At 44.5% G+C, this 12455-nt stretch overlaps 1 protein-coding gene across 1 annotated transcript; it reads left to right on the top strand.

The window, feature by feature from the left end:
* The first annotated feature begins 1929 nt into the window (after positions 1-1929).
* Positions 1930-9981, top strand: slc25a48 (solute carrier family 25 member 48). Its single transcript, XM_061686235.1, has 7 exons — positions 1930-2013; positions 2724-2767; positions 2866-2937; positions 5381-5636; positions 7216-7524; positions 9463-9596; positions 9877-9981. The coding sequence occupies exons 1-7, from the start codon at positions 1959-1961 to the stop codon at positions 9979-9981; spliced, it is 975 nt and encodes a 324-aa protein (XP_061542219.1). The 5' UTR covers positions 1930-1958.
* Positions 9982-12455: the final 2474 nt, after the last annotated feature.

Here is a 12455-nt window from a genome sequence, read left to right as displayed (position 1 = left end):
CAGTATCCAATACAGTGTGTGTGTGTGTGTGTGTGTGTGCGCGCGTGCGTGTCTATAAACAGCACATAGCACAGCGCTATCACAGTGCAGCAGAATATGATTTATGTTAATAAGTAGACTGGACGGCAGAGCGTCAACGTGCTGCGAGACCTTTTATGGCTGCCAGCCACGTAAAACATTTAGTGGTCGAAATGTGGCACACACGCACGCACGCACACAAATGCAGGTCATCTACGACATTGGCTCCGCCTGAAAGTCATCTGAGGACTGCTCTGGGTATTTGATATGTCGGTGAAAATACTGATGCGATATATTCCCATACGAAGGCTTAGGCCCCAAAAATCTTCCTGATTTAGCATTTTCCGTCCGCCTGTTTCATATCGGGGCACATTTGGGCGAATTCCCTGCTTGGAATTGGCCCAACATCTCAGCTTCAAACCAAAATGGCTGACTTCCTATTTGATTCCGGGTACGGGTCCTCGAGACGTTTTGGCGCGTCCTATCTTGATAGACGTGGCCACCTAATATGTTGTTTTGTTTTTCCAACGTTTCCAACTGGGGGCTCGAATGAGTGAATTTGCCCAAAATGTCAGCTTCAAACCAAAATGGCCGACTCGCTGTTCATCTCCGGACCTTTCGGCGCGTCACGTTGCAATAGACGTGTCCACCCGAGTTTGCGTTGATGTGTAAAAGCGGTCTCGGGGGCTTTCCAGGGGGCGCTAGTGAGTGAGTGAGTTTTCCCATTTTCACCAGGATGCACACATGTGCCAAAACGGGAACATTTTCAGGCATGTTGAGGGCGACCGAGAATACAATTGAACCCACCGATTGACTTTGCACTCATAAGTGATTGAGTCACTTGAGCCGGTTTGTTTTTCTGGAACTTTCCGTCCAAGCGTGAAGTTTGCACGCTATCGAGGTTTTATCTCAGGAGACGAGCAGCTGAAACGTTCACACGAGAGCCGGCCAAATGCACTCACCCGCTCGGCAAAGTAGAAGACGTTCATGAGCACGTTAGCAAATTTCCCGATGACGCACAAAACTATCGAACCCAAAGTCACGAAAGGAACTTTGAACTGTGGAGCTGATCATTGCACATTTCGACACAACAACGATTGCTCGGACCAAGATAATACATGGAACTGCCTTGTTATTGAATACATTTGATACTTTTTCGTATCAACTTTTAATCGGCATTTAGGACTAAAAGTCGACGCGTGTTTCCCGGAAAACGGAAGAAAGTTTATTGTCCAATGTGGTCTTGAGTTGACTTTGCCTCGGTTGCGCAATCGTCTTTTCTTTTTTTTTTGTCCACACGAATCGGGCCAACGAGGTCAGAGAAAAGAGAGAGAAAAAAAGAAAGACAAATAAAATCACATCTGCTAAATAAGAATAGGAAGTGATAGCCTTATTTGCCCATAAACAATATCGTGAAAAAATGCCTTGAAGAAGATCGTAAGCCCCCTTTTTTCAATGATTTGAACAATATTCTGATGATTCTTCTTGTGGTCCGACCGAGAGATGTCCCAATTCTTTTGACCAATTCCTTATTTAGCGCCACAAGAGGATTGAAACAATAGAAACATTCCTATGAAGTGAATAAGTTGTATATTGTCTGTATGTATGCATACAAAGTGAATATGAGAAGAAAAAAACTTCAACTTGTTCTTGTGTTGGTGTTTTTTTGGGCCCAAATTTGTTCTGGCTCGTCCTCCTCATGGCTCATTTGCATATCGCGCATCGATTGGCTGGCACTTTGCACCCCCCTCGCGCTCGCCCGACCTCTCGCTCTGATTGGCCGCCGCTTTGCAATCAAAGCGTCGTGTTGTGTGTCGGCGGACTCACAACACAAACACACGCACGCACGCACAACTTGAAGGCTCACCAACAAGTGCGTGTGTTTGATACTGTGTGCGCGTGTGTGTGTGCGCGCGCGCTCGAGGAGTGCAAAGAAGAAAATGACTTCGAACAAGAGCTTGCGCATGGATGACTTCCTCGCGGGATGGGTCGGAGGTCAGTGCGCGTTATTTTCAGCATCTTGTATAGCCACAGGTGAGGGCCAAAATATTAGGAACACCTCATTGTGACGCAAGCTACATTAATATTCACTCGGCGTGTGTCATGATCGTGTTATCGTGTGTTTGCGCGTGCATATTTGTCGGCGTGTGCGTTGGCGTTTGTGCGCGTCTACCCCATTTAGCCACGTCAAAATATTAGGGACAGCTTGACACGATCCAAACTGCAGTTGCGATCAATTCGTGTGTGTGCCATTTTGAAAAACCTTATTGAGCCAAATGAGACCCAAAATCTTAGGAACGACGCAAAATGTACGACGCAAAGTACGAGTACGACGCAAAAGAGTACGACGCAGAATGTGGTCGTGGTGGAGATTATTTGACTGACTTGTAAATCTTTGTCATAAATTGGTCTTGACTTTGCGTAATATTAAAGTGTTTCGAATATTTTGCATCTCATGTGGCTAAATAAAGTGCTGAAAATAACCTCCGAACACGCATGAATGCGCACGTTTGGCCTCCAGGGGCGCTGTTGCCGTTTCAGTGATCGCTTGAGTTAAATCACGGTCGTGTTGTTCAAATCCAGAAATAACAACAACAAAAATGAATGTAAAATCATGTCCAATATGAACTTACGTGAAATTTGTTCAGTAACGTCAAGTGCGTGTGCGTGTGCGTGTGCGTGTGCGTGCGCGTGCGCGTGCGCAGGGGCATCCAGTGTGGTGGTGGGACATCCACTGGACACTGTCAAGGTGAGACAAAAAAGAAAAAGCCCACAAGAAAATCACGCGTGATCTCATGAGTGTGCGTTGACTGTCCGATGTTCGATTCCCCTCATCCGTCGGTGCAGACGCGACTCCAGGCGGGCAAAGGCTACAAGAACATGACGGACTGCGTTGTCACCATCTACAGGAAGGAGACGGTAGGGCGACACGCCGTTCGTGTGAAATGCACATTTTTATGCAGGCGCTGTCGTAGAATTAGAGTATCAGGGAAAAAGTTGACGTATTTCACTAATTCCATTCCAGAAGTCAAACTTGTATATTCACACATTACACACAGACTGCTATATTTCAAATGTCGATTTTCTTTGAGTTTCGATGATTATAACTGACAACTCGTGACAATCCCAAATTCGGCATCTCAGCAAATGAGAACGTGACTTCAGACCGATAGAAAAACAAATATTTCTCCAAATGCGCTCAATAGTGAGCCGCAGCGATGCGGCGTGGCGCGGAGTCGCCGAGTCCGCGGCGGCGCTCGGGCCTCGCGAGAGCCCAGCTCGCTCTCGTCGTGGCCTTCGGCTCTTCTGCATTGTCGCGTCTTCCTCTTCGCGACGCCCCGTGGATTTGCCACGGGGTTGAGGCCGCTCGAGACCCGCGATACCGCGGTCCTCAAAGCGGGTACCGCGCGCAGGCGCCGAGTCCTGCCGGAAAACGAAATCCGCATCTCCGTAAAGCCGCTCGGCGGCGGGAAGCACTTGCGTTGACCTCTGACCTAAGGAAACGCAGCGGACCACCCCGAACCATCAGCGACTGCGGCGTGGATTGTGCGCCTCTCCTCTCTGGGACCTTGCTTTCCAAGGACACGCAAAAATGGACTTTCATCAGAGAGCGTAACTTTGCGGCACTCGCTAGCAGTCCGCCGTGTCTCGTTGGAGAGCGCCTCGACACGAGGAACGGTGCTTCTCCTCGAAGCAGCGACTCCAGCTGCGCTCTCCGCCGCATCTTTGAACGGCTTTTGTTTCGCAATCCTCTCCAGGGTGCAGTTATCGCGACTGCTTTGGTTTTCCCTTCCCTCGGCCTCTCTATGAATGTGCTTCTTTAGCCAGGACCTTTTGCGTCTTGCCCTCCTTGCGCAAAGTGTCCACGGTGGTGTTTTGGACGACTGTCAGGCCAGCGGTCTTCTCCGCGACGGTGCAGCCTACACAACGAGACCGAGAGACCGTTTCAAGGCCTTTGCGGGTGTTTTTGAGTTAAGTAGCTGATTTGAGGGTGGCACCAGGTGCTTTCAATATTGCACCTCTCCACAATATTCACATTTTCTGAGATACTCGATTTGGAGGCTTCATGAGTTGTCACCTAGAATCGTCAACATTAAAAGAAATCAACACTCGAAATATGTCAGTCTGTGTGAAACGAATGTATACATTATACTAGTTTCTGGTAATTGCTGAAATAAATCGACTTTTTCATGACATTCTAATTATATGACACGCACCTGTGTGTGTATTAATCGGCTAGTCAGTTATCAGAATTTTATTCCGCCAAATATCCGAATCGGCATCGGTTGGCAGCTAATACATATTAAGCAGTTAAGAGGCCGGCTTTTGTATTCCAGCTGTTCGTTTTTGTCAATAAAGTTATGTCTGACTTGATTAAATCGAGGGGCCGCCTTTTAATCCAGTTCTCCTGCTCGACTCTACGCAACATAACGCAAATTGGCACGGCCAGGTTCCGAAGAAGTGAATTTGCCGATACCAAACGATGACTTTGCGGAGGTCCGCCGTAGAGCGAACCGCCGCTATCGGTGGCGGTCGGGGACCGAGCGTGACTGGAAATAGCGAAAAATGCATGAATACTTGACAGTCCCTTATAATTGCAATGAGAAAAACACCCAAAAGGAGCGGTTTCGGCGAGTTAGGGGAATAGGGTTCAAATTCAAATGGGCAAATAGATAAATAATTTGAAAAGGTTGATACTGTGTTGTAATGGCCTATAGATGCCACAAGATGGCGACAAAAGGCTACTTTTGTTCCAATGAAGCTCCTCAATTGACTTCTGCACCACGATCCCACCAAAAACGGGAAGGAATATATAATGATTGGTTCCAGAAACAAAAAGAGCGAATATATGACTTTGTGAATGCCAAACTGGACACAAGGGCTGTAACTTGAGGGGCAACAATTCATCAATTAATTGACAACTAATCGATGATCGATTCATCGTTAAGCGACCTTGTTAAACTTCCACTCAAAAGTTTCAACTTCTCAACAGATTTCTGTCATCCTCCACGAAAGCAGCGGAGTTTTTTTTTTTTCTCCAAATAAGACATTTGCAAACATCGGCTCGTACTTCGGCAAACATTTTGGCCGATTTTCTGACGGATGTTACGGACCAAAGCGGTAGCGGATCAGAATCCTGAATCTATTTATGTTAGTTGCATTTGTCAAATAATGTCGTGCTTTTGAACGAAGGGATGGAAATGAAAAAAATCTCCGACGATTCCAATAGTAGCAGTCATCAGTAGCAGCAGAAAATGAAGTGGACGACAATGCGGTTGTTTGTTTGTTTGTTTGTTTGTTTGTTTGTTTTGCGGAAACGCGTCGGAGCGTTCAAAGCGTCTGTTGGTGTTTTGGCTGTCAGGCGGCGGGCTTCTTCAAAGGCATGTCGTTCCCGCTGGCCACCGTCACGGCGTACAACTCGCTGGTGTTCGGCTTCTTCAACAACGCCCGGCGCTTGATCTGCGAGCGGCGCTACGGCGACGAGCGCCGCCCGGCCGGCCTGGCGGACGTGACGGCGGCCAGCATGCTGACCGGCTTGGCGTCGGTGAGCCTGGGCGCCCCCGTCGACCTGGTGAAGATCCGGCTGCAGATGCAGACGCACGCGGCCGTGCCGGCGGGTACGCGCGCCTCTCCGATTTCACGAGCGCCCGTCGCCTCGTGTGTCACCGCCGCACGACAAATGCATTTGATATTTGATACATTTGATATATACTGTCAATGTGTTTGAAAGTTATTTTATTGATCGATTGGTTCATCTCGTTATTGTAAATAATGCAATTAAAATACAGTTAAAAAGCTGTGGCAAGAAACAAAACAGTTGATTATAATTAATTCAATTAGTACTTTATAAAAACAGAGTCATCACATGGCTAAACCGTCACGCTGCATCAATTAAATGCTGCTCCTTCTGGTACGCCCGCCTTGCTCACCTGGGGGCAGTATAAGACAGACAAATGGATATACTGTCCACTGAGACGTCTCGACTCCTCTCAGCTCATCAGTATGGCACTAATATGAGTCCTTCTCATTCTGAGGATAAAGAATGTATGACTGCGAGCACTGTCTGTATACATGTGTTGCTGCACTGTTTGTATTCAGTCCATTGCTGAAGCATAAATGCTAATTAGCGTTGGCATTAAGATAAGAACAAAGATTTGCTTGATTCAAACAAGAGTTTGAACTCATTACCAAATGCGGAAAGACACAAACGAGCACGAAAGCGCGGCGGCCGCACTGCCGTGTGCTTGTTGAGCGCGTTGGGCGGTTTTTATTTCATTTTTGTTATTTTTTGGACCCGGCTCGGGAATGCTGGAGGGGTGCGATGCCGAGGCGGTCTCGGGCGAAGGAGAAGTATCGAGTTTTGCAAACGTGGCGACGACCTCGGCAAGCACGTGATCGCAGATTGCAGTTGATGTTACGCATACACGTACGCACACGCGCGCGCACACGCACACGAAGTCAATCAAACGTGAGCTCCTCAGCTAAGTTTATACTCGGGAGGGGGGGGGAGGTATGTTAATTAGTAAACATGTTTTTGAGGCGCCGTGTGAAACATTGAGGATCTATTTTTGGTTTATGGCAGGCATGGTGTTCAAAGTATGACGCGGGGGCCCATCCCGTTCTTTGATCCGGCCCACCGAGCATTTACATTATCAGGAGTCATGGAATATTTGTTTCATTAATTTGGTATTTTTCTTCTAAAATTGGTTAAAAGTTATTTTTGTACTTTTTTTTTTAGTTTATTTATTTCATTGAATAATTGGTTCATTTATTGATTGCAATTGAAATAAAATGAAAAATATTTGTTTACTATATATTAAACCGTTCGATGTATTTAATCATTGTTTTATTTTAAATGAAAAAATATACAAGTAAAATGAAATTGGTTTGAAAATGTGAAAATTGTGTTGCATTTTTTAAATTTATTTCATGAAATTGAAATTGTCACTTCATGTATTGTACCAGCAAAATAACCATATAACACTAACATTTTTCCATGTATTTTATTTCACAATTGGTAAATCTATTCATTGTAAGTAATCAAATAAAAGTACCAGTAAAATAATTTTAGCTTTATTACAACCTATTTATTTTATGTAATAATTCATTGGTTTATGAATTGTAAATCACAATAAGTTTTGTGTGGTTGACAAAGAGTTGTAAACGAAGCAGCTGTGTTTTGTGTCGTGTCGGCAGACAGTTTCCAGCTGGCGGGCAGCGCGTCCCACAAGATGGCGACGGCGGCCCCGTCGGGCACGCGCTCGCTGCACGTGTCCAACGGCGGCGGCGGCGAGCTGTACCGCGGGCCGCTGCATTGCGTGAGCGGCATCGTGCGGCGCGAGGGCCTCCCGGGCCTGTACCGCGGGGGCGGCGCCATGCTTCTCAGGGACGTGCCCGGCTACGCCCTCTACTTCGTGCCCTACGCCGTCTTCTGCGACCTCCTCAAAGCCGACGCCACCTCCGAGCCTCACCCCTGCTCTATTTGGCTGGCCGGCGGACTCGCAGGTCAGAAAACTCTTGAATAAGTCCTGACCGATTAATCGGTCAATATTAGCTCTTTACAAATCGGAAGCTTTATTGATGTTTTTTTTTCTTTTCTACACATTAACTAGGGATGTAACGAATATCTCACGGTACGCTGATTATTGCAGTATCGTGGGAAAGCGCACGGTATTGCAGGAATGTTGACGGTACTGGGGGGGGGAGGGATGCAAAAGCAGGAATAGCGAAAAATCTCTCTTTTTCTTGCTGGCCGAGTCCTTCTCAATCGGCTGCAGTGGTTTCTTTGCGTTTCCCCACAGGTTTTTGTGAAAAAGACTTCTTCACACATCATATATTATCGTGCACTTCTATCCCCGTCCATCCGACGTTTACATTCGTATAGAGCAGGGGTGTCAAACTCATTTCTGTCACGGGCCACATCGCAGTTACGGTTCCACCCGGAGGGCCGTTATGGCTGCAAACCCATATGAATGCATGATTGCCTCATATTATTACATGCATACAATTGAATGGAGAATTAGTTTTGAAATCAAAAGCCAGTAAAAAACTGTTTGTTCAACTGCAGTATGAATCCATTTTATTTTAAAAGTGGGGTTGGTAACAAAAAAAATGCTTGCAATATCTCAATCTTTTTTAAAAGCGAAGCCAATTTGGAATGTTGGTATTTTAGCAAGAAACACAAAGTCGATGCACACTCTCGCGGGCCACATGAAATGACCTGGCGGGCCGGATCTGGCCCCCGGGCCACCAGTTTGACACCTGTGGTATAGACTAAACCCCGTCCGTCGCAGGCGTTACCTTCCAGATCCCCCTACAACAAGTGAAAAGCCGCGATATAGAAATATCTATGCAAATATGAAAAATAGATGTTTCTGAAACTTTTTGTTTTTTGTTTTTTTACTTGAAATTGTTTGAGGGTCTTCAAACACACTTTGAGAACAATACACACATTTCAACACAGACTATATGGAGAGCGTGCAAGAGCAATGGATAAAAAAATACCTAAATTAATAACACATACAGTACAACAAATAAGGTGTTTTCGTCCTGGAGGGACTACTGTACTATCAATGGCCTTAACTGTACAAAAAAATATATATATATATATTTTATTTATTTATTTATTTTTTAAACGCAAAATAGCAGGACCGCAAAGCATGAACCGCGATATAGCAAGGGTTTACGGTCGTGTACCTCCAAAACAGTATTATTGCTGCAGCAATAATATATGCTCGCAATAACAAAACTGTCCATTGAGAAGTTGTCTGTTTAATAAGTACCTCGTGTTTATCATCCTATTTTTGATTGATTTATAACAGGAGAAATCGGATACCGGCTACTAACCGTGATTTCTTTGCTTGAGTCCAAAAATTCAAATGAAGTCATAAACGCAGGCAGAAGAATCCTTAGTTTCTTTTCTGCCGCTTTCGCCATATTGGAGGAAGATTTCTTTTTCTCAGCAGCCTCTGGAAGATGTTTTCATTTCAAATGTGGACATTTGATTTGGAGAGAGGGAACTATGTCAGATTTAAGATCCGAAAAGTCCGAAAGGACAAATCTCGAATGATGTTTGCTGAAGTGCTCGAGGTCGCGACCCTTTTACGAGTTCATTTTGGACTTGTGCCGAGTTCCACGTTTTTGCCCTCAACGAGACGTTTGCACATTAACTTTGCTTGTGTCCTTATTTGTATTTTCTTCCTGCCCACCGGACGGAAGGTCGAGCCGCCGCAGCTGGACTCCGTTTTGCCAAACAAACCGCACGCTTTGTTTACTGGAAAGACAAAAACGTGACCTACTTTATCACACGCGCACTTTGCGCCGGCCGCGTTAACCCCGAAAGGCAATCTGACACGCTCGTAAACGTCAGTTGAGCTCAGCGAGGTGAACGGGTTCGAACGGCGAGCGACAGGAAATTGAAGGTGGCAACGTTTTATTTCGTAGGTTCCATTTCCTGGGTGACGGCCACGCCCGCCGACGTGGTGAAGAGCCGCCTGCAGGCCGACGCCCACCTGCACAGGAAGTACAACGGCGTCCTTCACTGCATCCTGCAAAGCTACAAGACGGAAGGAGCACAGGTGAGGAGGCCCCCTGGTGGACGCCGCCGTCATTACGTCTGATGCGTTTGCGGGCGCTTTGAATTTCCGACACGATTCGACCTCAGCCTCAGTTTAGTCATCGATACTCTCAGTTTGAACAGGTTAAACACCAAATGTAAATCAGTTTTCACAGCAGCTACTAAACAAAAGCTGTTGTGGACACGTTTAGCATCGAGTGTCAACAGGTTTTAACAGCAGGGTTTGTACACATGACGTCCACTCTTTAACACTGTGTGTGTGCGTGTGTGCCCACGCGCAGGTGTTCTTCCGCGGCGCATCGGTGAACGCCATCCGAGGCTTCCCCATGAGCGCCACCATGTTCCTGGCCTACGAGCTCTCGCTGCAGTTCTTCCAGACATTTTAGGGTCAAGTCGTTACCGTGGCGACAATTCTTATCGCGTTGTTTTTTTTTTTTGTCATCATCACCTCGGAGACGAGAGGTCAACAGCCGCTCGGCCGCGTCAGTTTAGCATTGTGCTAAAGCGGCTAGGCTAGGCTAAGCTAACATTGTTGAACATTTTTAAAGTCAGATTTTCTTTCCAATTACTTTAAACAATAAGCGCCAATTTTTGTCAGGTTACACGCACGCAAAAGCTACAACAAGAAGTCTTTGATTTGGACATGATTTCTCATATGAGCTTTTTCAAACTTTTTTGTAAGGTAATGTAAATAGTTTGTTTCTTATATTAAGAAGAAAAGATTGTATTGACATTAATATGCGTGATATGTTACTACCACAACTGTATAGCCTCAAAATATACAATATAAAACAAACAATAACGGCCTGTGTACCAGTGTTCCCCAACCTCCAACCTAACAAATACCGGTGCTTGGGGTCGTCTGCAGTATACAATGAAACAAAGCAGTTACATTGAATAAGCAATAAAAGGTGCATTCCAAAAGAACTCATCGGCACACGTCTGTTTTGTATGATAAATGTCTTCATTGCCAGGTCATGCTATGTTCATGTGTCAACCGCCATTCCAGGTTCTCTTTGTATGGAAATAAAATGCGAATGTTTGACAAAACGCGCTTGTTTTTCCTCCGCGGTTACGCGACGACGGCGCCCCCGTGAGGTCACGACGTCCCGGTCCATTCGGACTCGTGGGCCGATAGCAACGACGAAGATCGTCGCGTTGTCGCCGAGTTGACTTTTTGCATCGGGGGTGTCCAAAGTGCGGCTTCGGGGACATTTGCAGCCCGCCGCTTGGTTTTTATTGGCCCGCACGCTGGCTATTCTTATTATGAAATCAAAGAAGACCCGCATCAAAAGGAGGAAAAGGGGAAAAGGGGAAAAGTCCAAACGTTGAAAGTAGCACTTTTTAAAATGACAAATAATAATGACCAAGAGTAGTAGGTAACCAAATGTATCTTATCTTTTAAAAGTGTAAATGTCACTTTTACAACACGCTATTTTTTATTGAAACTTCTTAAAGTTGAATGTGACGAGATAACACTATTTTTCAAAATGAAATATCTTTCGCGAAAATTTGTCACAATCATTTTATGCCGCTTTGTTGAGCTTTTGGTGTTTGAAGATGACGTTTGAAGACTCTAAATTGCCCGTAAGAGTGAATGCGAGTGCGAATGGTTGTTTGTCTATGTGTGCCCTGCGATTGGCTGGCGACCAGTCCAGGGTGTACCCCGCCTCTCGCCCGAAGATAGCTGGGATAGGCTCCAGCACGCCCGCGACCCGCGTGAGGAGAAAGCGGTACGGGAAATGGATGGATGGATGGATGGATGGATGGTTTGCTGTTCAGTGGGGAAAGTTTTCAGTATGCTTGTTTATCTGCAATGGAAGCTGATGTCCACTAGATGGGAGTGTAGCGCCACATTGAAAAAGCCCGGTCCCCACTGGACACTTCATTAGGTAAAGAATTGGTTCATTAAAATTAACTCATAATTTTGATGAAATAAAATAACTTCGACACAGTAAAAAATATTTTTTAAATAAAACGACACATTTACAATTGATATTGTTATTTGATTTTAAAAACTGAAATGATAAAATAAAGTAACAATTTTGCCATTTTCCCCCGCTTAAAATTGGTTCGGTAAAATGTGTTAATTTTAATTCAATAAAAAGTTTTTAAAAAAAAATAACATTTTCAATTATTTTTTAATTGATTAATCAATTTGTTAAATGGAAGAAATATTGTATTGAATTCAGTTATTTTAATTGTTGCATTAATTTAGCATTTTCTAACAAAAAATGGATATTTAAAATGTATTTGTGAAGTTTTATACAATTAAATTCCTAAAACAAACAACTTTACATATACATTAATTGATTAATTATAAACAAAACAGAAAAATTCGCATGAAAACCGTTTTAAAAAAAAATAAACGTATGCATACAACATTAAATATTGAATTTATTCTATTAGAGAACAGCTTAGTTATTTTTAATTCTAAACAATAAAATGACTTTTAAGTCTATTTGATATGTTTTACAAACAGAACATTGTTTTTTACTTCATCTGTCCATTTGAAAAGTCTGATTTTGATGCACAGCCATCAAATATGGGAAGGGGTTTAACGACTATTAATACTGTTGGAAAATAATGCAAATAGGACACAGGCGTTTTTTTCAATCAAGAATTTGAATTCTAAACAAAACAATTTGGAATTCTAAACAAAACATTGTTTCGAATTCCGTGACGTCCAGAAAGGACAAATGAAGATGAGCGTTGACATTGCAGAGCTCCACACGGACGGCGTGACACGCAAACGACAAATTCCTTGATTTGACATTGCGCTCCACCTGAAATCGTTTGAACCCTCAACAACAACAAAACCCAACGACAGGAAGGCCGCGAGATGACGTCATCTGCTCAC

Source organism: Phycodurus eques, chromosome 9 (assembly GCF_024500275.1).
Source record: "Phycodurus eques isolate BA_2022a chromosome 9, UOR_Pequ_1.1, whole genome shotgun sequence".
Classification (NCBI taxonomy): Eukaryota; Metazoa; Chordata; class Actinopteri; order Syngnathiformes; family Syngnathidae; genus Phycodurus; species Phycodurus eques.
This window is presented reverse-complemented; position numbering and strand designations above follow the sequence as displayed.